At 36.9% G+C, this 25669-nt stretch overlaps 1 protein-coding gene across 50 annotated transcripts in view; it reads left to right on the forward strand.

Annotated features, from left to right (window-relative positions):
- Positions 1-25669, forward strand: part of RIMS2 (regulating synaptic membrane exocytosis 2) — a 445064-nt gene that overhangs the window by 184712 nt on the left and 234683 nt on the right. For all 50 annotated transcript variants that reach the window (XM_064394206.1, XM_064394146.1, XM_064393838.1 and 47 more), the window contains one exon: positions 5248-6173. In XM_064394206.1, the coding sequence (XP_064250276.1) occupies positions 5248-6173 (926 nt within the window). The remainder of the gene's footprint in view (positions 1-5247; positions 6174-25669) is intronic.

Below are 25669 nucleotides of genomic sequence, written 5' to 3' on the forward strand. Positions count from 1 at the left end.
ATGATCATTCAGGGACCAACAAATGCACTTTCCCTGACAGAAGCCATGGAAGGAGAAATGAACCAGTGTTGAGGGAATTTGATGAGGTCTCTAACAAGAAGCTCTCTATCTTGCATGACTTTTGTGAAAAAGTTCTGGTGGGAAATGTCATTTTTTTTTACCTTCTCTGAATTATTCTTTCATGTATTGAAAGGATCACATTTTGATTTAAGCAAAATTACGATATATGCAGGAGAGATATTTTCAGTTTTAATTTTCCATTCAACTTTATTCCTTGATAATTTGTAGGAAAGAGAGAACAAAATTTGAAAGTATTGTCTAGTAAATTATAATTAGGTCTTACAAGTAGATGCCCAGTATTCATTTCCATGTAGCTGATGGCTCAGACCCACTGACAGCATTGTTTAATTGACCCAAATTATAATTTTTGAATTGACCCAAAGCTTCTGATAAATACTACTTTTCAAGTAAATGCAGCTTGCTTCAGGTTGTCAAACACAACTTTAGAATTATATATTCATGAAGGTTTTCTCCAGGTAAAATGTGTATTCTATTAGTCTAAGGAAAAGATCATTATCAGGAGGGTCTGATATCTAGTTTTGATAGTGATATAAATACTTTACATATTAAAATGTTTTTTAATGTCTCTGACTTCTGAAATGTGATGGATACTTAATTTAAAAAATATCCTTTTCTACAGTACATTTGGGTCGATTTTCTAAAAATCTAAATCAAAGCAGAAGAGTGTTTTCTCTTTAAGGCAGAATAAAAGTGAATGTCAAAGTTTCAAGATATTTAGTTCCATTATGGAAGTCACAGCCATCAAAGCTGAATAGCTGTCCTATATTCTTCTATGTTATATTTTAAGCACTTAATTCTATTGTAATGTAGGGGAGTTGAATAATTTAATCTTATGAGCAGGAGTACAGATTTCAGTCAAGGTATTTGCTTTTCCATAATATTAGTGATATCTGTAGTGCACTGCAAATAAGTTGTCCATCAGTGCAGGGTTATGGGTTGTGTATTAAAAGACCAAATGTCATGTATTGATAAATTACAATAAAAATAAATATATAGTAATTGGTAGGAAAAAATAAGTTTCATATTCTGTATCTGAAAAAAATCCTCATTTATAGAATGTGCCTGACAAAGATTTTTGCAGTTTTTAAACCATAATAGAGATTTTATTTTATGGTTGTTTCAAACAAGTAGCAATCACAATGGCCTGGAGGATTTTTCAGAATAGGTGTGATAACCTTTTCAGAAAATGTGGTAATCCTTCTGACAAGAGATATATAATGCTTAGTTCAGCTGGCAGCTGGAGGGTGCATATCACACCCTTAAAGTTCACTTAGCTTTCAAAGTTCCAGGGAAGTCCTGGAAGGGCAGGAGTAGTCATTTTCCATGGTGGATCCAGCTGGGGGTACTTGATGAAAGGGTTTTATTAAGGCATCTTTAAGGTAGTTTATGGTGAGAAATGGATTAGACTGCTCATGAAGGTGAGTGAGAATTAGCTAGTGATCTAAAAATAGCAGCAGATTTTTAATAGTAGGGACAGGCCGTAAGTTTTCATCAGTACTAGTTGCCTCCTACTGTGATTTCATAACTCTGATTTAAAATGTATGGCATTCATTGTACAACTTTGTATATATCAGGTATTTTTAAAGTGAAAAAATTGTTGAATAATAAAAGGAGGCTAATTGTGCTGTGATGATCGGTAGAGAATGACAGACTTTAATACTAAGGGTCTGGTGACTGTGAGGCAGGATGAGCCCTCTCCTGACCGGAGGTTTCTGGCTGATCAGGTACAAAGGTACAGTTAATTTATTTCTGATGGACAGGACTACAGCTTCTGGTTAGTTCAGTAACTTCAGTAGTGAAGTAAGCTGACTTCAACAGGAATGAAATTAATTGGAGAGGGGGTTTTATGATGTCAGCCAACATAGGCCAGGAATTCAATTTTTTCTGTTAGGCTGCTTTCTCTGAAGAAAAGCACTATATTTGCAGGTAAGTCCTTTTTCTTGCATGTGCCCTAGTAGCTGCCACACACAGAGCAGCCATGCAAAGCTTTTTCCTTCATAAATGGCTAGAGTAGATTGAGGACCCAGCTGCTCTTCACATTACTGTCAGCCATTGATGGTTTCCTATTTTTATATCTTAAATGAAATAAGGAAAATTACTGTTTTTAGTAAATGTAGCGCACGAGGTTAGAGAATGCTTGTACAAGTGGTATAAAAATATAGTACTAAATCAACACATTCTCCTCTCATTAACATAGTTAATGCTAGAAAAAACAGGTGTACTTTTTAGTAAGTCATGTGCCAATTAGTCTGATGATGTATTTCCTTAACAGAAATACATTTTCCTCAGCAATAATTCAACAGTAATGTTTTCACTTGTACGGAAATCTCTTTTATCCCCCTCAGCCTTCCCACCATCATGACATTATAGCCATAATGTCATCAGAAGAGGATTGCATCCTTATGAGGACACTGTGACATGGAGTGACATGTGGAGGATATATTTATTTATATGTATATGTAAACACACACACACATTTTGTGTATGTTTATATAATCTTTTGTTTGTAGCTAAACCAGTTCTTACTGTTGTGTTGTTTGTATTGCTGTAGGTACAAGTATGTATATTTTTAATATTGAAGCATGTGTACACTCAGGCTGCTCCAAGGCACACATGAGATTTGTGAAATCAGAATCTGTATGGCTTTGTGTGTTACACTGTTCATCGTGGAGTTGATCTTATAAACTATATGTTCTAGAATGTTTTAATGCTTTGGAGGATCAAATTGATGCAAACAATGTGGCTCTGAAGACACATGAGCTGTAGGTTATACAGACTGAGTATACACAGTGTGAGTATGAAGAGTCTATTTGTACATTTCATGTGTACATGTATTTGTCTCGATCTTGCAATGAGATTCACAAGGATTAATGTCTATATCTGATGAATGCAGATTTTTCTTATATGGGGGACACAGCTGGGGAGAGGAAGTTATGCACAATTTTGCTACAGCCATGGCAGAAATTTTCAGGGATTGGGTAATTTGCTATTGGAACAACTTATTTTGGGATGTGGCATAATTTTTCATCATCTGAAGTATTTAAGTGAAAAACATTTATCTTCCTTAAATAATTTCTGCATCTAATCTCTGTGGTCTTAATGAATCTTCTATGTCTTTGCAAACTGTCTGCATTTGGGTAGTTCTGTTCTAATTGTCCCTTCCTGTTGGCCATTCTGGTTTTAGCCTTCTGAAACTCTGTTCATGTTACATAAGAATGATTCAAGTTGAGTCCCCAGTAGCAGAATCTGTAGAGATTTTGTAAAATGTACAGAGGTTATAATTTGTGCTAGTACTAACACACCACTGTAACAAGACAGATGGGACATCTTAGCTTCACTGTAAGCAAACAGGCGTCTGCACGATGCTTATAGAACTTGTCATGCTTCACACAAAGAGTTTCATTTTTGCAAGATTGAATTAGTTTCCTCATTTGTAGATGCCATTACAAAACTAAATTACTTTACTATTTACAAGGTAATACTGGGTCCAAATCTTTCAAGCACAGTTTAATAATTCTGTATGGTACCTAAAACAGTACAGGATGCCAGTTTGCCAGTCACCCCACAGGCCATGCACACTTTGCGCTGACAGTTGTTGTTTTTCCTTGTTGAGCAGAGACTGCATTTCCCTCCTGGCTGTGAAAATAATGTTTTCTCTCCTATCAGATAGACAGAGCCCTTTATACTTTCCTGGGCACCAAGGAGAACCTCTTTCTTGTTCTCCCCTTCACAAAGTTGAAGTGTTTTCTTTCTGCTTCTAGGTCAACTGTGACAAAAACAGGGCTTTGTATTTGCTTGTCTTTTTTCCTGTCCTTCTAAACATTAGGCAGGATCTCCTGGCTGCTGCCTACAAGGCTGCCCTTCAGAATCAGTGATCATTTTGTGAGTGTAGAAAATATTGTAAAAGGGATCTTAATTATAATGGTAGAACTAAATATAAGAAAAAAGACTAACACAAAAATAGCTTCTCATTTGTATTTTTATTACTTAAAGTTGGAGTTGATCTACGTTATTCCAGAGAAGGCCCACCTCTCAGTCTCTTTTATCCACAATCTCTGCTCCAGTTTTCTGCAGGTAACTTCAGATCCATGTAGGATGAAAAGCCAAGCATGAATCAGGACACATCTGGAATGTAGCATTTTACATGCTTATTAACCTGTAAGGATTGATAAATGCAAGATTTGAAGATCCAGTTTGATTTTTTCCTATTTAACTCATGCCTTCTAGTCATGTAGCAAACAATGTCATGTCAAACAACATTGAAAAAAACCCATAACATTCATTGTATGTTCCATACACACCCTTTATGTAAAATATTACATATAAATTAATCACATACTTCAATCTATCATTTGTCAGTGTCAGGAAAGAAGGCTTCCTCTGAAGCCTCAGTAGCTGCCTATAGCTAGATGGTATAAATGACATAAATGAGTTAATGCTTTATATGGCACAGGAATTCCATTCTGGTATTTGTCTTGCTCAGATGCTTGGACTAATACTGCTACCATCCCTACAGAGATGAGAAGGATTCTTTCTCAACTCAGGCAGCACTTTGAAACTCTTTCCCTTCACAACACAAAACTGTGGTTTGTTTTCTGAGTTCAGGACTTCTGAGTTCATCTGATTTAGAAAAGTGCCGCTGTTGAATCTTTGTGTGTTTTCTGCCCTTGGCACAATTTATAGTTTTGTGGGAACTGACGTGTGTTTTTGAGCAATAACAGCTGCTGAAAGAGTAAACTAACTGTATGATCCTTCTAGCCCTAATTTCCATGGTGATTATAAAACTCCATTAAACAGAAGTATATGGTCAAGTTTATGTTGCTGTAAAATGATTACAAAGGATTATAAAATTTTGGTACTTGTAAAGCAGTCATGACTACAAAGTAGCCTAAGTATTTGTATTCTTTATTTTATAAAGTCACATTAGCATTTTTCCTTCAAAGCTGTTTTTTATTCAAACTGTGTGCTGTAAGCAGATTTATAGCATGACATCCTTTCTTTAATTTAGTACAGAAAATGTGAGAGCACATTCACAAAAAAATGCAATGGATGGATTTTTTTCCCCTCAGCTGGTCATTTTATCTTTTCACTAGCATTAACTGTATATTTGTGCTACACAAAATATTGACAGAATTCTCTTTCTGCTTTCTTGCCATGATTATTTAGGAAAAGAAGCCCTTCAATATCAAGAGAACAGAGCAGAAGATACGACCAAAGGGACGAGAGAGACGAATATTCACAGTATGCTACATCAGACAGTGCGATGCCCAGGTCACCATCAGATTATTCAGATAGGCGGTCACAGCGTGGGCCCCAGTTATACGAGGAACCTGAACTGGGTGATTATAGAGATTCCAACAGAAGGAGCCGCAGGCGTTCCAAGGAGTATCCGGTAGAAGAAGAAGATGCACAAAGCAGGGAAGAATATGAGAGACAAAGGAGGGAAGAGGAATACCAGGCACGATACCGGAGTGATCCTAATTTGGCTCGTTATCCAGTCAAGCCGCAGCCATATGAGGAGCAGATGCGTATCCACGCTGAAGTGTCCCGAGCGCGGCATGAACGCAGGCATAGCGATGTCTCACTGGCAAATACAGAGCTGGAGGATTCCCGGATGTCCATGCTCAGGATGGAACGGCCATCAAGGCAAAGATCCGTGTCTGAGCGCAGGGCTGCCATGGAAAACCAACGTTCATACTCTATGGAAAGAACTCGAGAGGCTCAGGGACCAAGTCCCAATCGTCAGAGGACCACAAATCATAGCCCTCCTACACCTAGGAGGAGTCCAATTCCTCTGGAAAGACCAGACATGAGGCGCTCTGATTCTTTAAGGAAACAGCATCATTTGGATCCCAGTTCTGCTGTCCGGAAAACAAAACGTGAAAAGATGGAGACCATGTTACGGAATGATTCACTCAGCTCGGACCAGTCTGAATCTGTCAGACCTCCACCACCAAAGCCCCATAAAACGAAAAAAGGAGGTAAAATGCGCCAGGTTTCATTAAGTAGCTCAGAAGAAGAATTGGCATCCACACCAGAATATACAAGTTGTGATGATGTAGAGATTGAAAGTGAAAGTGTTAGTGAAAAAGGTAAGATTTCTAATTTTTTGATTGCTTCACTATATAGATTTGATTTGGTTTCTATTACTTTGTTTTATCTATTTAAATTGGTTGCAACCACACATCTACAGCCCTTCACAGATGACTCAGCTTTGTTGTAATGGGAATTGGGATTTTTTTCTGATTTTCTGTTTCATTTACAGAGTTGAAATGAACTCTTTCCCTTTTATTAATTTATTAAATCATAAATTTAATGATTTACATGGAAAAGAACATCACAGCTCCTACAAGTATTTGGATAAGTTAAAGGAAAAAACATGCCTACTGAAAAACCTATCAATGAAATCTGCAAAATATCTAAAGCTGGGCTATCATATAAGGCCACGGTTTCATGTTCTTTAATACCAGATTTGCGTGCTCCTGGATCACAATGAGTGCATATTTGATCTGGATCAAGTGTGGGCGCATGACCGCGTTTTTGTTGAATTAACTGGAGCACATGATACAGCCCTTATGCCAGTTTCATGCTGTCTGCTGCAGGTTAAAGAATGTCTGATCTGCAAAAAGACCTGTGTCTATAAAGTCAACCCATTGAAGTTTTGAGACAAATTTAAAAATGACTGATGTGGTTTACTCCAATGGAGATTTCTTTTTCTTGTGGTAATAGGATGATTTTTATTTTTAGTGCTTTTTAGAAATAGTTTTGTATTTACTCCAATGTCAGAAAGAAAACTAAGATTGATTGAAATTACTTCCCAGCCTATAAGAGGATAGTTTCTAATTGAATATGAAAGTATTGGAGACCATGAATTTTAGCTCAATCAAATGAATATTATTAGTTGTCTTACCTTCATGTATGTTGTTTTAAGCTGTTTTTGTTATTATTCTTATACCAGTGAACCTTTATTACTTCCCCTGAATAGTTATCTGCTGTTGTGGATTGTGAATAGAAAATGTACTGCTACTTATTATTATTATTATTGCTATCAAATTGGTTCTGAAGCAAGTAATTAACTTGAGTGAAATAACTGAATTTTCATATGTCAATATCCATAACCATGGTCTGATAAGTAAGTAGTAAGACAGCGTAGAATGAAAGGAAATTTCACCCAGTCAGAGTAGACAGTTGCGTGTACTTATGTGAAAAGTTGCGTGTACTTATGTGAAACAACTCTGCTGAAACCTTGACCCCCTTACTCTTCCTGATGTGTAAAAAAACTTATACCAACTTTATGGTGTTCCTGATTTTGTTCTTAGAAGCAACCTTGAGGAAAATCGGACCAATCAATACAGAGGAAGTAGTAACAAAATGTTTATTTACGGCAATTCAGTGTAGGAAATGTAATATAAAAATAATCTAGGCAATATATTTTTTGTACACATAGCACACAACGCATATACATTTAGGATTATAAAAGCACAGGTTGGAAAATACCTACAAGATTAATGATTACCACTAATTTAGTACTTCCATTACTTCTAACACATCAATAATCCTTGTGTCTGCTGCTGCATGGCTCTCTATCCTCTACCTCCATGGAGACAGCACAATGAAGGACCCCACTAGCAATGTCTCTCAGACACTGGAAGGGTGCTGCCTGGTTTATCTGTAACAAGTCTGGTTTCATGCCTTTTCTCTTCAGACCGAGTTTAAAGCTCTCTCTTTACCTGCTAATGCCTGAGAAAAATATTTTTCTCCTTTTGAGACAGGTGACCCCCCCCCCCCCCCCCCCCCCCCCAGTTTGTTATCAGCAGGCCTGGTGCCATATAAACTGTAAACATGATCAAAATCCTACAAAATTCTGCTGGTGATGCCAGGCTCAGAGTCAAATATTGATCTGCTGGATCTCCCTCTCTTCCCTCCTCATTTCCTGCAACTGAGAGAATAGAGAAGCCCACTTGTACTCCTGATTCCTTAACCTGTCATCCTAAAGCCCTGATGTCTCTCTTTGATTGCCCTTGGACTTCGTATTGCCACTTTTCTGCCCACCTGAAAAATCCATGACAGCTGAGGGCCTTTCCAGAATAGGAACCTTTCCCTTCACAGCTGGGTCTCAGGGATGCACCAGACTTTGACAAGAAGTAGTAGGTCTGGTCTACATATTGGGCCTTCTGCTGCTTTCAGATGGGAGTTTAAAACATGCTGTACAATTCTAGGCTCTCTGTCATAATAATGATCTTATAAAACTTACAGCTTTCACTTAAATAATTTTGCATTTTAAGTGTCAAAGAAAACATTCTTATTGATAACAATAGTTAATAATAATGACAATGTCATGTCTGTACTGATTTCTGAGGGAGTGAATGAAGCTAAATATATGTTATACAAATTAATTTTAAAAGCTTGCAAAGGTTTTGCAGGGGAAAAAAAAGCTCCCTACTATGCTTTATTGATCTTGATTGAATTAGCGTAAGCTCTTTGTCATGACATACAAGGTGTAACTGTGTCAAAGTGGCCTAGTGGTGGCCTGCAGCTGGAACCGATGTGGAGAACAACTTTGGTTTTTCATAAAGGAGAAGAGCAGCTGCTTGAGCTGGGGAAGGATGTGGCTGCTTTGACTGTGTCTGCTCCCAGCCTGTGCTGGGGGTCCTGGGCTGGGGGAAGTGACCATGCACAGCACAGGAAGTTATTCCAGCAGTAACTCCAGTACCTGGAGCCAGAGCCAGCTGTGCCAGGCTTAGCAACATATGTCACATAATCGAATAATATCCTCAGACCCTCCTACTTCTCCCCTGATTTTTAACCACTGGAGTGGCATTTTATGCAAAGAGGGACTGGGACTCCCTGAGCAAGGAACGTGGACCTGGGAGCATTGACATGAAGGGCTTTGATGGTGTTTGGTGGGATGCAATGTGCTAAGACCACGGTCAGGAGTTGACACTGCCAGGTGAGTTCATTCTTTAGAAGCTCAGGAAATAGCGCATGAGAGCAGTGTTAAATGGACATAGCTGAGATTACAAGTGCGTTTACCTGAAACTTAGGTTGTGCCAGAATTAGACATATTTTTCGGAGTGAATTTTGTGCAGGTCTTCACAGACATTGGATCTCTCTTTAGTGACATAACCGAGCACCAGTTTAACAGATGGCCTCTGCCTTTTTCTGTGAATAGGATGAACAATTCTTTCTTATTGTGTTATTAAAATTTTTCTGAAACTCATGATATTTTTTCCACATTATGTAAGACACCCATCTTCACTCTTGCTGTGAATACCAGGCTGCTGTAACTGCAAAGATGTCTCAATTTATAACACTTATTGCCAGTCCTGAGATCAGTGTAGCACACAGTTCAAAGCTATGTCTCCATGACAGGACCTACTGCCTGTCTTAGGAAATACACTTTGGAGAGGAAAAAAAAGAAGTTGCCTATATGTTTTGGACCAAAATATTTGGTATATTGCTATTTTCCCTAATAATGAAAGATCAGAATTATTTAAAATGTTAGAGAAAAACAGTTCTTGAAATGCCAATGGTTTTATGAAATTGTAAATTTTAAATGGCTGTTAAATAATTCCTCCATCACTAAACCCAGGGATTATAATTATTTTATTATTATAAAAAACGACATTATAAATGTTCTAGGCTGTTCAAATCACCAATTCTTTCTCAAAACCATCTCAGTTTACATGTTGCAGTTTTGAGGCTCTGAGAAATGTGGCTTATAAAAAGAGAACAGTTGTGATGGTATTGTAGCGGAGTCAACTATGTCACCTACAGAGGTCCAAATAAAGCTGTATTTTGTGGTGTGCAAGTTAGGCCAACCTTTCTACACTGATTGTCCAATTTAAGTATCTTCTGTTGTGAGGGACAGTTAGAGTACTTTTTTACCTTCATGTTCAGTTAGGTGTTTCTCAGTGCAATTCTAAGGAGTAGACCTTAAGAGAATGTTTGAAAGGGCTCCTATAATTTGTTACCCAGCATGGAGCAGATGTGAAGCAGAGTGCTACTGGCTATATCTGCGTGTCCAGAGGCTTTACAGATAAATTTACAAAATCAAACAGCCCTTGTGTTCCTTATGACAATACTGTCACACCTGCAGTCTGCTGAAGGACCAATCTGAAGAGACTCAGGAAAGCTTGTCATCCCTGTGGTTGTTTTACCCCCACTCAGAACACGGGCGACCTGGGCTGAAGCTGGGGTGAAGCTGTCCCTTCTCCAAACACTTGAGGGTCTTAAAAACAAATCTTTACAAATCTCTTAAGGTCTAGGGATTCAGCAAGAGACAATCTCTGCACGGAAGAAGATAATTCATTCAAGGAAATCTAGGTGTGCGGTAGTTCTAAATATTGCCCTAATTTATTCTAAATATAAAGTAGGACATAGTAGATTCTCCAATGATGGTAAACAGTTCAGGCACATGTGCGTACCACGCTCCCAGAACTTTTCAGAGCACCCTGTGAGAGGTATCTGTTTGCACAAATGGTGGCTGACATCTAATGTGGGTGGAATCTGTGGTGGGAAAGCCAAATGTGTTTGTGTTTTGTCAGTTCTTAAATTTAGTGTTTGCTTTCACTCTTATTTTATTAAAACATGATAGATAGTTAGTTTTATTATCAAAGAAACTCATATGCATAGAAAGATAGGAACCTTTAGATTGGAAGAGATCTTTGGGATAAAGTCCTACTGTTAACTTAAGAATGACAATTTCACCACTAAACCAGTGTCAAATCCGTGCCTTTTAAATGTCTCCAGGAGTGGTGAATCAACTAGACCCCCGGGCAGCCTGTTCCTGTTCTAGTGTTTGATTACCCTTTCGGTGAAGAATTTTTTTCCTTATATCCAGTCTAAATTTCCCCTGCCACCACGAGGCCATTTCCTCTCCTTTCTGTTGCTTCTTACTTTGGAGAAGAGTCCCACACCCATGTGGCTATGACTCCTCTCGGGGTAGAGTGTGATAAGGTCCCCCCTGAGCCTCCTTTTCTCCAGGCTAAACACCCCCAGCTCTCTCAGCCACTTCTCATAGGACTTGTGCTCCAGACCCTTCACCAGCTTTGTTGCCCTTCTCTGGACTTGCTCCAGCACTTCCATGTCTGTCTTGTAGTGAGGGGCCCAAAATCAAACCCAAAATTTAAAGTGCAGCCTCACGCGTGCTGAGTACTAGAGGAGGGTCACTGCCCTGGTCCTGCTGGCCACACTATTGCTGATACAAGCCAGGATGTGACTGGCCTTCTTAGTCACCCAGGCATGCTGCCAGCTCATATTCAGCCAGCTGTTCACCAAGCCCCTAACAAAACATGTGGATAGGCTTGAGCAATCTTAAAACATTAAACATCCATGTGCTGTTGATTGAAAGCTGCAGAGCGCAGGATGTCTGAGCAGAAATGTGTGCTTGCAGGACCAGGTGAAAATGCACTGTTCTTTGTCACTCAGCACACCGAAAACATAAATATATAACCTTGCACTGGCTGTGTTGTGGTCATTTACAAACTTGTGAACAACTGTCCTTTTTTGTGATAGAAGTTAAAATATCCTCGTATCTGGAACTTGTTCCTTCCAGGACCTACTTGCTTATTGCAGATTTGAAACCAATCTGGTAGACATCCAGTTTAGTTTTTGATGGAGAATTAGATCTATTTGAAAACAATATGCTTGTCACAAGTTAGAAAAATTATGATAGCTCATGGTGTGAGGAGCAGAAGCACATTTCCTGAGTGCCACTGCAAGAACAGTGCATGTCTTACATGAGCAGAGATGCCAAGGAAGTGGGATTCCATCAGAGAGCTCTCACTTTTAAATTCAGAGAGAAAAGGGACCTGATTTCAATGCTGCTTGCACCAGTTTCATACATCTTCAACAACTTTGGCTTCAAAGTTACACTGAGCTAAATTAGACTAGAACGAGGTCATTGTTTCTAAAATTTTTTCATTCAGGTTAGAGAGTTCCTGAAAGTCTAACTTCTCTGGAACAAATTATACTAGAAGGCAAAATTTCAGGATTGAGCTGCAGCAGTGGAACAAAAAGACTTTAAATTTTCACACAGTTTCAATATAGAAATATCTTACAATTCGTAAGACAAATTGTAAATGATCAAAAGAAAAATGGTTATTTAAAATGATGAAATGCTGGACTTGTTTTATTAAAACAGATTTCAGAGAGTGAAAAAATTTCCTTTTATTATTTCATTTAATATTGCAGTTTAGGAGATTGTGTTTTGTTTTTGTAATTAAGTAATTTTTATTTTTATAGACACCTCTACCTCTTATGTAAGATAAATGTAACTTAAATATATAAAGAGTTTGACTGGAAATTCAGAATGCTATTATTCCATCTTTTAAGCTTACTCCTGTGAGCTGCCTCTATTTTAATATCAATTTAATCTTAAATATAAGAAATATTGAGAGATAAGAAATACTACACTTTTCTATGTATATTTTTAAGCAATAAAAAGTCACTGCTTTGAAAGTACTTCTTATAACATTGACTAAGTAGTACCTAACTACTTTAAAATATTAGTATTACCTGTTATATCTTTTTCTAGTAAAGTATTTTTCACAGCTGTATACATGAGAATAGAACTAGAATGTTTAAAGTTACAGAAATTTCTAATTGTAGAGAATTAAAAAAAAAAAAAGTCTTACTAAACCTTCTCCTACTTACACACTTCCATGGTACTTAGAATATATGAAAAGGGTATGATCTTTTGCAGCATTTAGAGGACTCTACTGTAACATATTTTAAATTTGCAGTAATTTAAGATATTGGCATAAGACAATAACATCCCTCCTTGAAAAAGCCCTGCCTTTTCCCTATTCTTGGCTGCATATTCACATCCTTATTATCACTCCTGCTGGCAGAAGTGTTCAGGCAGGTACACACTGCATCAAGCCAGGAAACTTTTGTGGGGCAACTCTAACTAGGTGAAAGGATGGTAAATATTAACATTAGAAGCTTCCTTATAAAATGATGATTGTCCTCTAAGGTATTAAAATACATGCTGAAAAGATGGTGTGTAATTTATGCATTCTCAGAATCTGAGGATAGACAGGGATTTCCTGAAGTCAGGAAGAAGAAATATTTTCATATAGTAATCAGAGCATACAGAATATTTTATCATAGATAAATGAACGTGAGTGATTTCCTAGCACTTAAATTCAAACAAAAATGTCAAATATTCAATTTTATTGATTAAAACCTTGCCTAAATTGCAATCTGAACCTCCTGTATACAAATGTACAGGAATAATTAAAACCTTAATTCTTTAATCATGTTTCCTTTTACTCCATGAGTTTGTGGGAACTATGGCTGTAGGGGAAATGTTGTCTGGGCAAAATATTAATAATCTTCTGAGATGATGCCACACAAGAACTATGAGTTATTAATAAAGTATTTTAGTGTATTTGTTGTAGTTATCTGTGGTTTCACGTGCGATTAAGTTTATTACTAAGAAAACAATGTTTTTTAATATTTTTGACTTATGGATCATTGGAACCTAGCTTTAGTTTACCTTTTTAACACTAACTGCAAGATGTAGTTTTCCTCTAAATTTGTGAAAATGTTCTATTCTGAAGGTAAAGATTGTTCTTTTTCAATTGAAAGTGTAGACCACCAAATTATATGAGTGACCAATATTAAAAGTATCATCAAAACATTTTTGCTTTCTCTACACCCTTTTAAAAAATATTTTCCAAATGTAAATAGAAAACAAAAGAAATTTGAATTATAATTCCAAGATAATTTTTCACTATCCTTTACCATCTTGGCAGGTGGCGTATCTGCTGTATAAAATCAATAAATATCAATTAACTTTTTGATAGTGATGAAAGAAATTTTTGTACAAACATGGCTGGAAAGGGTGTTGTCCTATGAAATGCAAGGTAATGCATTACCTTGCATTACTATCTTCCAATGTAGATAATTCTTATCTTATTCAACCTGCTCCACTTATTTCAAACTACAATTACAGTTTAACTAAGTTAGAAATTTTTACTTGGTAACCAAATATTGCATCAGGACTAAGTGCTAATAATTAATACAGATTTGGCACAGATAAGACAAAATGAAGAGCTGCTGGATTCTGTGTGAAATATTTTAGTTCTTTACAATGCCATGCTAGAACAAAAAAACATCATGGAGTTTTTCTTTTGAAGTTTTCTGAATATTTATGTAAATACTGTGATTTAGTCTTTTTTACAGAGGAGTCCTAGCAAACAGAAATAATGACAACACAAAAAGAATAAAAGGCATGAACTATCTTGAGAATACGTGAAGTGTATGTTTTTCAGATTATAATTTTCTTCATGCTTTGATGAAATCATTATTCTTCGAATAAAACGAAACAAATCTATCTGTCACAGATTAGATTTAGTGTCATTTTAGATTATGATAGTGCTGTCCTATGGTATATTTAAATAGATTTTGCAGGTAATTTTCTTCTTCAGTTAACTATCAGAAACTAAATGGGCCACTGTCAAATTTAATTAAGGAAAAAATGATTATTTAGTTGGGAGTATTTTACCAATTTTTTTTTAAATTTTCTGTAAACCATGTCTTGTTCTCTTTCTATTTTGATGTATATTTCATTGGAGATAGGATAAATGGAAAGTATGGGAGAAATAAATGGGATAAATGGGTTAGTATGGGAGAAATAGAGGAACCAAAGTGAAGGGGAAATGAGCAGAATGGACTGTACATATGTCATTAATGTGAGAACTGTTCCTAAGATGCTCTGTCCTTTAGACCTGTTGTCCCAAGCTCCCCAAAATGTGCCATTCAAGACCTGGAGCTGTTCACAGAAACTGTTTGAGATTAAACAGTATTGTTGAGGGTGAGACCTGGAAGCATATGCTTGTCAGAGGAAAGCATGTTCTTTCCATCTTCTCACAGTTCTCACTCCATCCAAGTCTCATCCATTGCAATTCACAATCTGGGCACCAGGAAGAAAGATTTTATATAAACAGTCTGGGCAAAGGGGCACCAGTTTCTGTGTCCTTCTCTGTCTGGCTGTAGTCTCAGCTGCAGCTGTTCAGGAGCTGCTGTGTCACAGTGGAGCTGGTCCTGGGAGGAAGGCACTGCCACAAGTGTGAGGGGTGACAGACTCTCTGGGCAGTCCCAAGGACAGTCCTACAGAAACCCTTCCCAGTCAGAACCTCAGCAGGTTCCCAATGATGAGTGCCTCAAAAATCAGGGCCATCTGCCTAGGAATCTGATTATTGATTTAGGAATGCAATTTCACCCTGTTTCCAGCTAAATTGAAAATTCTAACTTTTTCCAATAGTAATATTCTCTTGAAAGTGTATTTAAAACACTATAAATGTGTTTTAAAGTTTTTGGTGTCTGTCAGTAACAAAAAAATTATAAATGCATTTCTCCTGTGATGGTCCACTGATGTTGAAATGCTTATTTTAGGGGGAAGGTAGAAAAAAAAGAAGTGTAATGATAATGATATTTATGATAATTAACAAAATATTAAATAGAACTGTTTAAGATGATTGGGTCATTGCAGTCTATCAAATTAGTGCTCAGTGGTTTTATTGTAAAGTTGTGTTGAGAAATTTGTTTTGCCTTGGAATACAAAGTATCTACATCTTTCTTAAGAGTGAAGTTTTATACTAACATATATAAAAATATTTTTACCTTTTCTACTAAAGTAGTCTTATCTTTCATGGAAGGGGTAAAGACTATTGCACAGAGAAAACAAGAATGTTTAGCTCCCATTGCTTTTTCTTGGCTGTAAATCATAACTTTTATTGCCATAAAGTACATGGTTTTGAAATGTGAAAGGATTAAAAAAAAATTCTAATTTACTTTGGAAAATACTTCACACAAAATCTATCATGCTTTTCTGCTAAAATAGTGACATCCTGTAATATTCAACTGTATTGAGGACAAAGCAGGTCTGCAGACTTTTGTTCCTAACTAGTACTGAACCTGGTTGTGCATTGTCACATGTTTACAGAACCATTACATAATAAAAGAGCAGGTGGAAAATGGAGAAATATGTCAGAAATTTCACTAAGTTCCCCTAACAACATTGCCATTACTTACTCTGTAGCCTGGTCCCCCTGTGTATAACCCAACAAAGTATTTACATTACTCAGTGGTTCTTCTTCCCTTTACTGAATTTTCAATTTTTCTCTTCTATAGTTTTTTTCACCCTTCCCTCTTTTTTGAAGCCGTGTAGTTTAGGCAATGATTTGTTTGATCATGCTGCAGCACTTAACAGGCTTTCAGACTTGAAGATACTTTTAAAAGAGTTTATTTCAGTTAATTTAACTTGCTAAAATGTCAAAAATGCTGTGGAAGTCAGGTATATCTGATTTCTCCATTTCACCTCACTGATTAAGTAAGCTGTTTCCAAGGAATGTTTGAGTAGCGTTTGTGAGCATGGAGAAGTAGATTGTGAAAGAAGTGTGTGGTATTGAAGCTCCTGGTTTGTGTCTCATCTGTTGCAATAGAAGAGTGAACCTAATAGCCTGTATTCATACAACAGTTTATTCTGTGTTAAGGTTAAGATATTCTTTTGAAATGTGTAAAGGCAGATGAACTGAATGAATATGTGCATAAAAAACACCTGTGTCACACACTGAGATTTACACCAGATTGAAGGAACCAGTTCTTATGAAAAGGTACTCAGATTGATGGTATTCTAGGGAAATAGTCTATAAGGAATAGTTCCTGTGTTTATACTTTCTGCTTTCTGAACATTTAGATTATGAATATCTTTTGGGTTCCTAGTTATATAATCTGTTTACTTGGAAAATGTAAATATATGGGCATTAGTTATATAATCTAAATAGAATCAAATAAAAGTTTTCATCATAAACCTCCATGACTATTTACTGTTTTGCCTATTTATAGGTCATTTTCTGTATACATCTATAACAAGGAAAGGCTGAACTTGTGATGCACTGTGAAAGATGTTTAGATACCACACTTCTTACTACTCCTAGGAAGTAAATGATGCAGTACGTTTCATTAGATTTTATAATTTCTAATAATTTTGCCATTTCTGCATATTGTAATTTGGTTTTAATTTTTTTCTAAATTTAGTTCTGAAAGTCTCTTCATACTGAAAAGTTTCTAAAATATGAGTTCCTTTGAAAAGTTTTCATGTTCTGTTTGAATCACACAATTTAAACACTTTTAAAAAAAGAATATTACAAACCCACCATTTTTTAAAGCTAGGATATTGATGTGTTGAAGAAATTGAATTTGTTCTTAAAAGCTTCTGACTGAGGAAAGTCATCAGAATTAGGTTTGAACTTCACACTAATATCCCAGCACAATTTAAAGGGCTGCTTTAGTGCATACAAAGTATATTTATGAGGCTGAAAGTTATTTACTGACATATGTAATCCATTGCCTCAAGTCAATCACTATGAACCTTTAAAAAAGCCAAGGCTGGTCAGTAGTTGAAATCTTAAGAGATGAATAATTCAGTATAACCAGAAGTAGTGGGAGGTTTTCTGCTCTTTTCTTTGTGTGTGCAGTATTGCAAGAAAAAAATTAATCTCTTCAAACCCATGAATTTAATTGTGAACGTATAAAATTTTCATGGAAACTCAGGCCAGTAGAGTGGGTGAACCAATTTAAAGACCCCATAAAAAGCAAAGCCACCAAGTGCTAGGGTCCCACTTCAAGAGACTGAGAACACAAGGGTTTATCTTGTAGTGTGGCTCAAAGAGGTGAGCTGTGGTGAGCCAGAAGCTCATTGTCATCTGGAACGAAGTCATCCTATCATCCTCATCCTACCTCATGGTTGTTGATCTGGACTAAATCCATCATTTATCTGACTTTTAGTGAGCCATTTTAGGTGACTACACTGGTATGACACTAAACTGCTACAATAAATGAACACATTCCTTTCACCTTAATAAGCTGAAGAATTACTATGGCATATCACATGTTTACCAGAACTGGCACAAAAGAGCACAGTCACACTGCTGGGAGCAGCGTGGAGAGCGAGAGCCATGCCCAGTGACAAAGAGCTGTTAGATAACTCAGCTGTCTAATGGACCACATTCCCACTAAGCACTAAATAATAGTATGACTTTCAAGCAACACTGGCAACATCACAGACAAAGTTGCAAATTATAAGGGGTGATGTAAGTGACAGCTTAAGAGGTGACAGAGTAGGTGAGAGCCTCTTGGTATTCCTATTTTCCTAAAATTGAAACCACATATCTTGTCTAAAGATAGGTCTGCACTGCAGCCCAAAGCATGGCTGTAGCTCATCTTGGCAGATGCAAACTAGTTTGGAGGGCAGCAGTTAAAGTGCTGATAGCTGGAGCTGCAGAGTGCTGACTGCTGAGACCCTGGGTAAATATTCACGTGCTGACTGTGTGCTGAGCTGCTGTGCCCATGTCCTTGTTACTACAGAGGCTTTGCTGGTGTACAGATACCCTGTGAGATAAGCAGCTTTTCAACCCTGGCCTCTTGGAAGATGACTACTCTAAGCAGTAAGCTTGTGCAAATAAGAATCCTTTATGGCACCTGTGTAAGATGAGAACAAGCATCTAGGAAAATGCCAATACTTCGTGTTACTACTGTAGGTTATGCTCACAAAATATATGGTTGTGGCAAACTTTGTACCAGAAAAATGTATTATCTGCTTAATGTTGTTGCCTTTTTTACTAATATTTTCTGTAAGAAAGGAAAAATGCAGCAAAAATAGATACATATTAAGGCATCTTGACATGATTCTCACTCAATATTTTCTGAGCCTGAATTACCGTTGTTCCCTTCTCTTTTTATGTGTACAAAGTAACTAAGAAGTGGGTGTAATAAATTAATATTCTGATTTGCTAGCATTAATACTAACACCTTCCTTGTGTTTACAGTAGATCAGATGATTAGACAACATGCATTGCAGGGGAAGATAAAAGCTTTATTTTTCAAAAGTGGTAAAGTCTCAGTGTGTCTATGAAATTCAATGAAAGCACAGAATGCTTTAGTCAACACCTTTGTTCTTTTTAAATATCTGGAAAGAGACTTGTACACAGTGCCCTGTCTCTTTGAGTGGTTTACATTTGTGTCATGTGAGTGTGAAATCCCATCACCCTTTGAAGGCACTGACCTTCAGTGACTGCACAGATACAGCTTGCTGAGCATTTGACAGAGATGTGTGAAGCTCAAGTTCCCTTTTTACTGACAACAGTAAATTGTGCTGTAAGAAGTACTATGAAAGTACATTATAGTTATGTAATTTTATTCCTAATTGTAGATAACAGTTGCAGATCACCTGTTTGAAAAAAATACCCCAGGCTGTAGTACAGTCTCTGACTTCCTGCTTTGTCTTTAGGTTCTATATCTGTGAGACTTGGCTGTTTGTGCTGTAATTTTCCTTGCAGGATTAGTGCTGTGGGCTGATTTCTTTCTCTCTTTTTTTTTTTAATCCCCATAACAGTTCAGAAAATGTAATTCAGCCATTTTGAAGAGTGAGTCTGCAGGAAAAAGTCTTGTTTTGTCCATGTTAAAACACTAATTTGAAGTGGTGCATAACCTTCCTTCTGAGGTTGTGCATTTTATCTCACTGAGAAAACTGGCAGAGTTTATTATGGGCCTCTGAACAAAAATCACAATTCACAGAGGCTTAGGAGAGAATTGTTGGCATTTGGCTGTTAATATCTATGGCTCTGCTGAACTTCTTGAGGCTGCTGTGTATAACTGCAATATATAGGGACCTTTCCTAAAGAATTAACTTGCTTTGCCTTGCATACTCAAGGCCACAAGAGGATTTTCCCTTTAAGTGCTCTGAACCAAGGCAGTACAGGATTACAAGAGAAAGACTATATATTTTGTATGCTTGATAAGTCTTCTACATCCTGATGACCCCAGAATTCCTTATGTTTGTTGGTGAGAATGATGTTAAATATTGTTCAGATAGTAGTCTCTGCAATTTAATTTAAATCATTATCATAAGTTATTTTGACATAAAAATATTGTTCCTTAAGTAAATTCCTGCAGTCTAGGTCTCTGGCAGAGATGCACTAAAATACATTATTAAGTGATTTCTTTGGCAATAACAAGCCATAGCCTGTTCTCTATTACAGGGTTCTTGTCAGCTTATTGCAATGGGATAAGCAAGCTCAAAAAACAAAACTTCAGAAATTGCAGTTTGTGAAATTAATTTCAATAACTTTTTAGTTTTTAATATATTTCATCATTCTTTTAGCTGCTCTATATTTTTCTGAGTAGTTGCTGTTCTTTAGATCTTTCTAGCTGAAAGTTTTTTCTCCAATTTTGTTTTGAAAACTCTGATGCTGTAAGAGTAGAAGTTATTAAAGATTTCTTTGTATGATTGCAGCTAGTACAGTTTTCAAATTTTTTCTAATCATATTTGTTAAGAGAAGTTGTAAATAATTTTCAAATGGATTGCCTAATAGCAAGTGACAAAAGGGAATTCAACTCACTTGTAGAAGATTGATGGATTTGAGTTTCCCCCTGTGTTTTAGGCTTTGGATCTGTATTCACTTGTAGATCCTACTTCATGAGGTTGTTTATTTTATCTGTCATTGAAGTTACATATACCACAGCTCCCAAAAGTTTTACTGTTCTGGAGGACAGAGTGGGTAGGGTGTCAGTGTACTCCTGGTGGACACAGCTGCAGTTCAAGTGATGCACAGCTGTGACTGAACTGTATCACATCAGCTTGCCATGTCCTAGTGTCCACCAGAAATGTAGATGCATACTTTTGCCTGTCCAATTTATTCTTTATTAAGCTGAGCCTTTCTGGGGTGCAGAAATATTTTGGTTCCACAAGTATATGCCAAGTGGCTGCCATTTTCATTTCCATGCCACCCCAAAACTTTCTCAGCCCCTCTGGCTCATCAGAAGCCTGGCTAAGCCTGCTTGGATGGCTTAGAAGAGCACAGTAGTTCTTTTTCAAGGCCAGGGATATGGCCTGCCTATCAGAGGTTTAAATTTGGTATTACATAGCATAATCCACCAAATGCTTTGGCTGTTATATTCCCTGTAAAAATAAAGCAGATTTTGTTGAACTAGACAGCCCCATCAGATCATGTACTTGCAAACGATTTATGATAAAAACATAAGCATGAAATTGTAGCTGCATTTCCAAATTACAGGCTGAGGAATAGTCAAGAGAGTCCTAATCCTTGAATGCTGCTCTTAGGTACTATTGCAATTGAACCAATATAGTGCTGTCTAGAGTCTAACTTGGTGGACTGACAATGCTTTATTGAGCAGGAGAGCTCTGCTTTAGGACTTGTGGCGTGTTTCTGCTGGTTTTTTTAAACTGTTTTTATAGCTTCACAGAATTTAGAATGAATAATTACCATTACAACATCTAATGCAGCCTGCTATTTATCACAGTCCATTCAGTGACATGCTGTTAATTTGTTATTGAGCTCAATAACTTGTATTAGTGAAGAACATTTCGTGCTTGATCAAAGGGCATTTCTTGAAAGGCATCCAGAATTTGTGTGAAGGAGAGATGAGAATCTATGTTGTCTCTTAAAAGTTCATTTAAATGGATGATTTCTGTTGTCATTTAAGGTGAGGATTTACATTCAAAACATTCATCTAGCCTTGCATGTGTTTTAAGCCTTCATCTTGAAAGATACAGTCTTAATTTTATGCATTCTAAATCATCCTGGTAAAGTCAGTGGTACTATTCTTAAAACATGAGTTTTTGCATTTGCCTAAGACTGTGTGTGAAGAGAAATAGAGAGCAACACTCATAGTTATATGTAATCTGGGCTCCTAGGATTACTGCAAGTGGTAAAACTTTATCTCATTAAACTTGAATACATCTTCATTAATAATTACAAGGACTGAGCCTATCTAAAAAAGACAAAATAACCTTAGTTCAACACCTAAATGGATCTCCTAACTGCTCTGCTCTGGAGTTCAGCTAGATGTCTTTTTTATCTTTTAATATGAGAAGTTTTGAATTTAAAAGATGTGAAGAAATAAGCAGAACAGATTATACTGTGTTTTAATTATAGAATGATATTTATGTTTGAGACTATGCATTGCTGTGTGCCTCTGGCTGATTTGAACTGGATGGTTTGTTTTAGGATTTCAACATAGTCTAGATGTTGTAAGCTAACAACCTATAAATAGATTAATATTGTTTAAAGAGGAATATTAAAATTAGATAAAAGTTTACATAGGAGAAGGTTTACAGAGAAGAGAACAATAGGGTTTTTTTGGAAGAAAATTTCAAAAACAATTGTATTTAGAGTAAGTTCTTTCTTGCTCTTTAAAATGAGAATCCAAGAAAATGGTTTTCTATCATTACCATACCAGGAATAAGAGAGAATAAGTTATATGATGTAATAATGTAACTACTTGTTTTATTAGAAAAAAAAAGCTTAGTGAATTAAAATCAGCGAGGGGAGGCAGTTCTAAAATTAGGAGAAAATAGAGATTCATAAATTAGGCTCAAATTATTCATTAAATATGTTTTGTGTACTTGAAAATTGGATATTTACTTGGAATTACTGAATTAATGACTGTTGAAGTTCAGAAGTTCAATACAGTATTTTGCTACATCAAATCTAGAAGCTGTATTAATTTGATGGAACAGTCAGATAACATTTAAAAGGGAAAAAATGGGTTTTATGACAACTGAAAGTCAAATATTGAAGAAAGAAAGAAAAAGAGCTCGATTTCATAATCTATTTCCTGTTGAATGCATTTGTCAAAGAGTGAGAACCTGTGAACTGCAGAGGAGCTTCTGTTCTTTCAGATTTTATTTTCTTCCCCTGCAGGTTTTGTTGCTGACCAGCACACTGTATGGTACGGGGCACCCCTTTGGTCAAGCTGGGGCCAGCTGTCCCAGCTGTGTCCTCTCCCAGCTTCTCATGCACCCTCAGCCTCTTTGCTGGTGGGATGGGCCGAGAAGTGGGAAAACAGTCCCTTGCCAGCTCTTATGGGGCAGACACTGAGCTCCTGGTGGCACAGGGGATCCTGCAGCAGGCTGATGCCAGGGAGGGTTTGTGCTGAACGCACGTTCCTTCCTGTCAGTGTGAGCAGATAACACCTGCTTGAAGGAGCACAGGTTGAAATGCTTGGTGAGGGTACTTCTACCTTAAAGTGCATGCGATGAACTAAAGCAAAAAATATTTATGTAAACTGTGGATACTCAATAAACATCACATACTCTGTGAGGCCTTTTCATATAGAAGTGACATATTGAGACTATTAAAATAAATGAAGTATTTTATGTTTGCTGAAAGAACTGAATTTTCTGTGTCTCTAAGACTGCTGTATTGTGTTACTTGGATTGGCTTGAATTTCTAACAAGATGCAAATGAGTAAAATTAGCAATTGAATGTATCCTCAGAGGTAAGTGCCAGCCCCTTGTGTGCTCTGAACTAGAGCAGCATTTGCCATCAGCCATTTCTACACGTCTGTGTGTGACTGGTAATAAACTCAATAGAGTGGCTGGGGTTACCAGCATGATCACAGTTTGCATAAATACAATTATGCCCTTTCCAACTGAGGGTTTGTTTGTGCATCTTTGGCAGAAGTGGTAGAAGAAGAAAGCATGTCGGACTTTGCAGCTGATTGTGTAGATAATGTCTTGGATGAGTTTCAGGACTAATCTAAGTAGGCAGCAGCCCAGAATAATTAGGGTTGGTGAAATTGCCCAGTTGATTATTTTGCATGCTGAGCTTGCTGTTGCTGCTGTAAGAGAGGTTAGTGTTTGGTGCAGTGGCTGCTGCTGAAGACAGGGAGACGATGAGCTGAGTGGTTGCCCCAGACTGCAGTGACAGCCATGGCCTGAAGGAAGCAGGAACAAACCTGGCCCTGAATCCTTAACCCTCACCTCCATCTTCTCTGCCTCCTCCTCCCGAAATGCAGGACACCACTAGCCCTCAGTGCAGAAAATTTCACTTCTCTTTACAAAATTGAGAAACGTTTCTTTGGCTCTGTACATGTCTGCTAACATTTCTGGTCTCCTGCAGAACGGAGGAGATCAAAGGATGAGTAGATGACTTTCTAATGAATTTTTTCAGAACATAATCTTAACCAGCACATTGAATACCCTCCCTTTGTCTCTATAGATGATACCTATTATAATAATATGTGTAAAGGTACTGTTGCAGCAACAGAACAACTCTTTATGGTTGGTGGGCCCTTAAAAACAGATTTTTCTTCCACAGAAATATTTTTTTTAAAGTTATTGCTACTGACATCTAAAATATCTATGGTCAAAACCAGAAAATGAATTGATGACTGGAATATTAAAGTGAAATAATGAATGACTCTTTTTCTTTCGTATTCTATAACATCCTCAGAAGGAAAAAAATCCCATCTGTTAAAGGGACTCTTGTATGTGCAAATTGCTACTGCTGGGGAAAAGGAGAGGTAATAAAATGAGGATTTTTGGCTCATTTGTATTTGCTAACTTTATTTCTTCAGTTTAGGACCATAGTACTCATTAAAAAAGAAAAAAAGAAAAAACAAATAAGGTAACTCCTTTCTCATTGGTGTTTTTTTTTGTTGGTGTAATAGGTACAGGAATATGAAAACATAATATTTGCGAATAGGTAGGCTTTAATTTTACGGCTTTAGTTTGGGGCTATACTAATTGCTTTGCTTTTCTTCTTCTTTCCTTTTGCTATCAGTCTGGACAATATTGCTAACTATGTCTGCATTTCTCATACTAGTTATGGCAGTGGTGGTGATAGCATTAAGTCAATTCAGAAACTGGGCAGCTTTGGAACTGGTTATATAGAAGGCAAGAAAATGACAGAGAAGGAGATTGAATGTGGTGAAGGAGAAAAGGTAAAATTGTGAGTGTATTCCTGAAGGCTGTTTCACCAGCCAGACACCTCACAGGTTTCTGGTGTGACCCATACAGGCAATCAGCAGGAAGAGCAGTACCATCAGGAGCGGTGAGTAAAGCAGTCTGAAAGCAAAGATTTGGTCCCTGAGACGACAAGATGGGAGCTGCAGATCCCTGATGGCCAGTGGCATCTCCATGGTACTCTGCAATAGAGAAATCTAGGCTCTGCAGTCAGTGGGAGTTCTGTTCCTTTTTTAGGTGTAGCCAACTTTATTTATTGAAAGCGGCATTATCATTGATTATAAAACCATCAAAGTCTGTTTCCTACATTTAATTTTAACATAAATTTATATTTTAAATGTGTATTTGAAGAGTTTGCACAAAGACCTAGACAATAAGATTGTTTTCTGTTGAATTAATCTGGTCAGAATATTTTTGGCTTCCCTGATTTTAGTAGGAAGTCTCTCATATGCATCATTTGGAGTAAGAATTTGTGTTTTAATTACAAAAAATGAATTCAGTTAACTTAAGCTCTTTCAAGATAACTTATTTTAACAAATGCAAATGCTCCACCACTTTCTGGCAAAGACTAATGTTTTCAGACTAGATTGTTCTGCTAGAAGCCAATAGAAGCTGAACAGTAAAGTTTGTGTAAGTTTTAAGTAGTCATTTTACTCAAATTTCTTTAGAAATCTTCTCAAGTAAAACAACATAAGAATTGAAAGTGGTAGAAAATTTTAATATCAGGCACAAGCGTGAATGAAAAAAGATTGTTAAGTAATAAATATTTAAATATCTGACTTTGAAGCAAGTTGACATTTATGTGGA

The sequence above is a fragment of the Passer domesticus genome, chromosome 1 (assembly GCF_036417665.1).
Source record: "Passer domesticus isolate bPasDom1 chromosome 1, bPasDom1.hap1, whole genome shotgun sequence".
In the NCBI taxonomy this organism is placed as follows: domain Eukaryota; kingdom Metazoa; phylum Chordata; class Aves; order Passeriformes; family Passeridae; genus Passer; species Passer domesticus.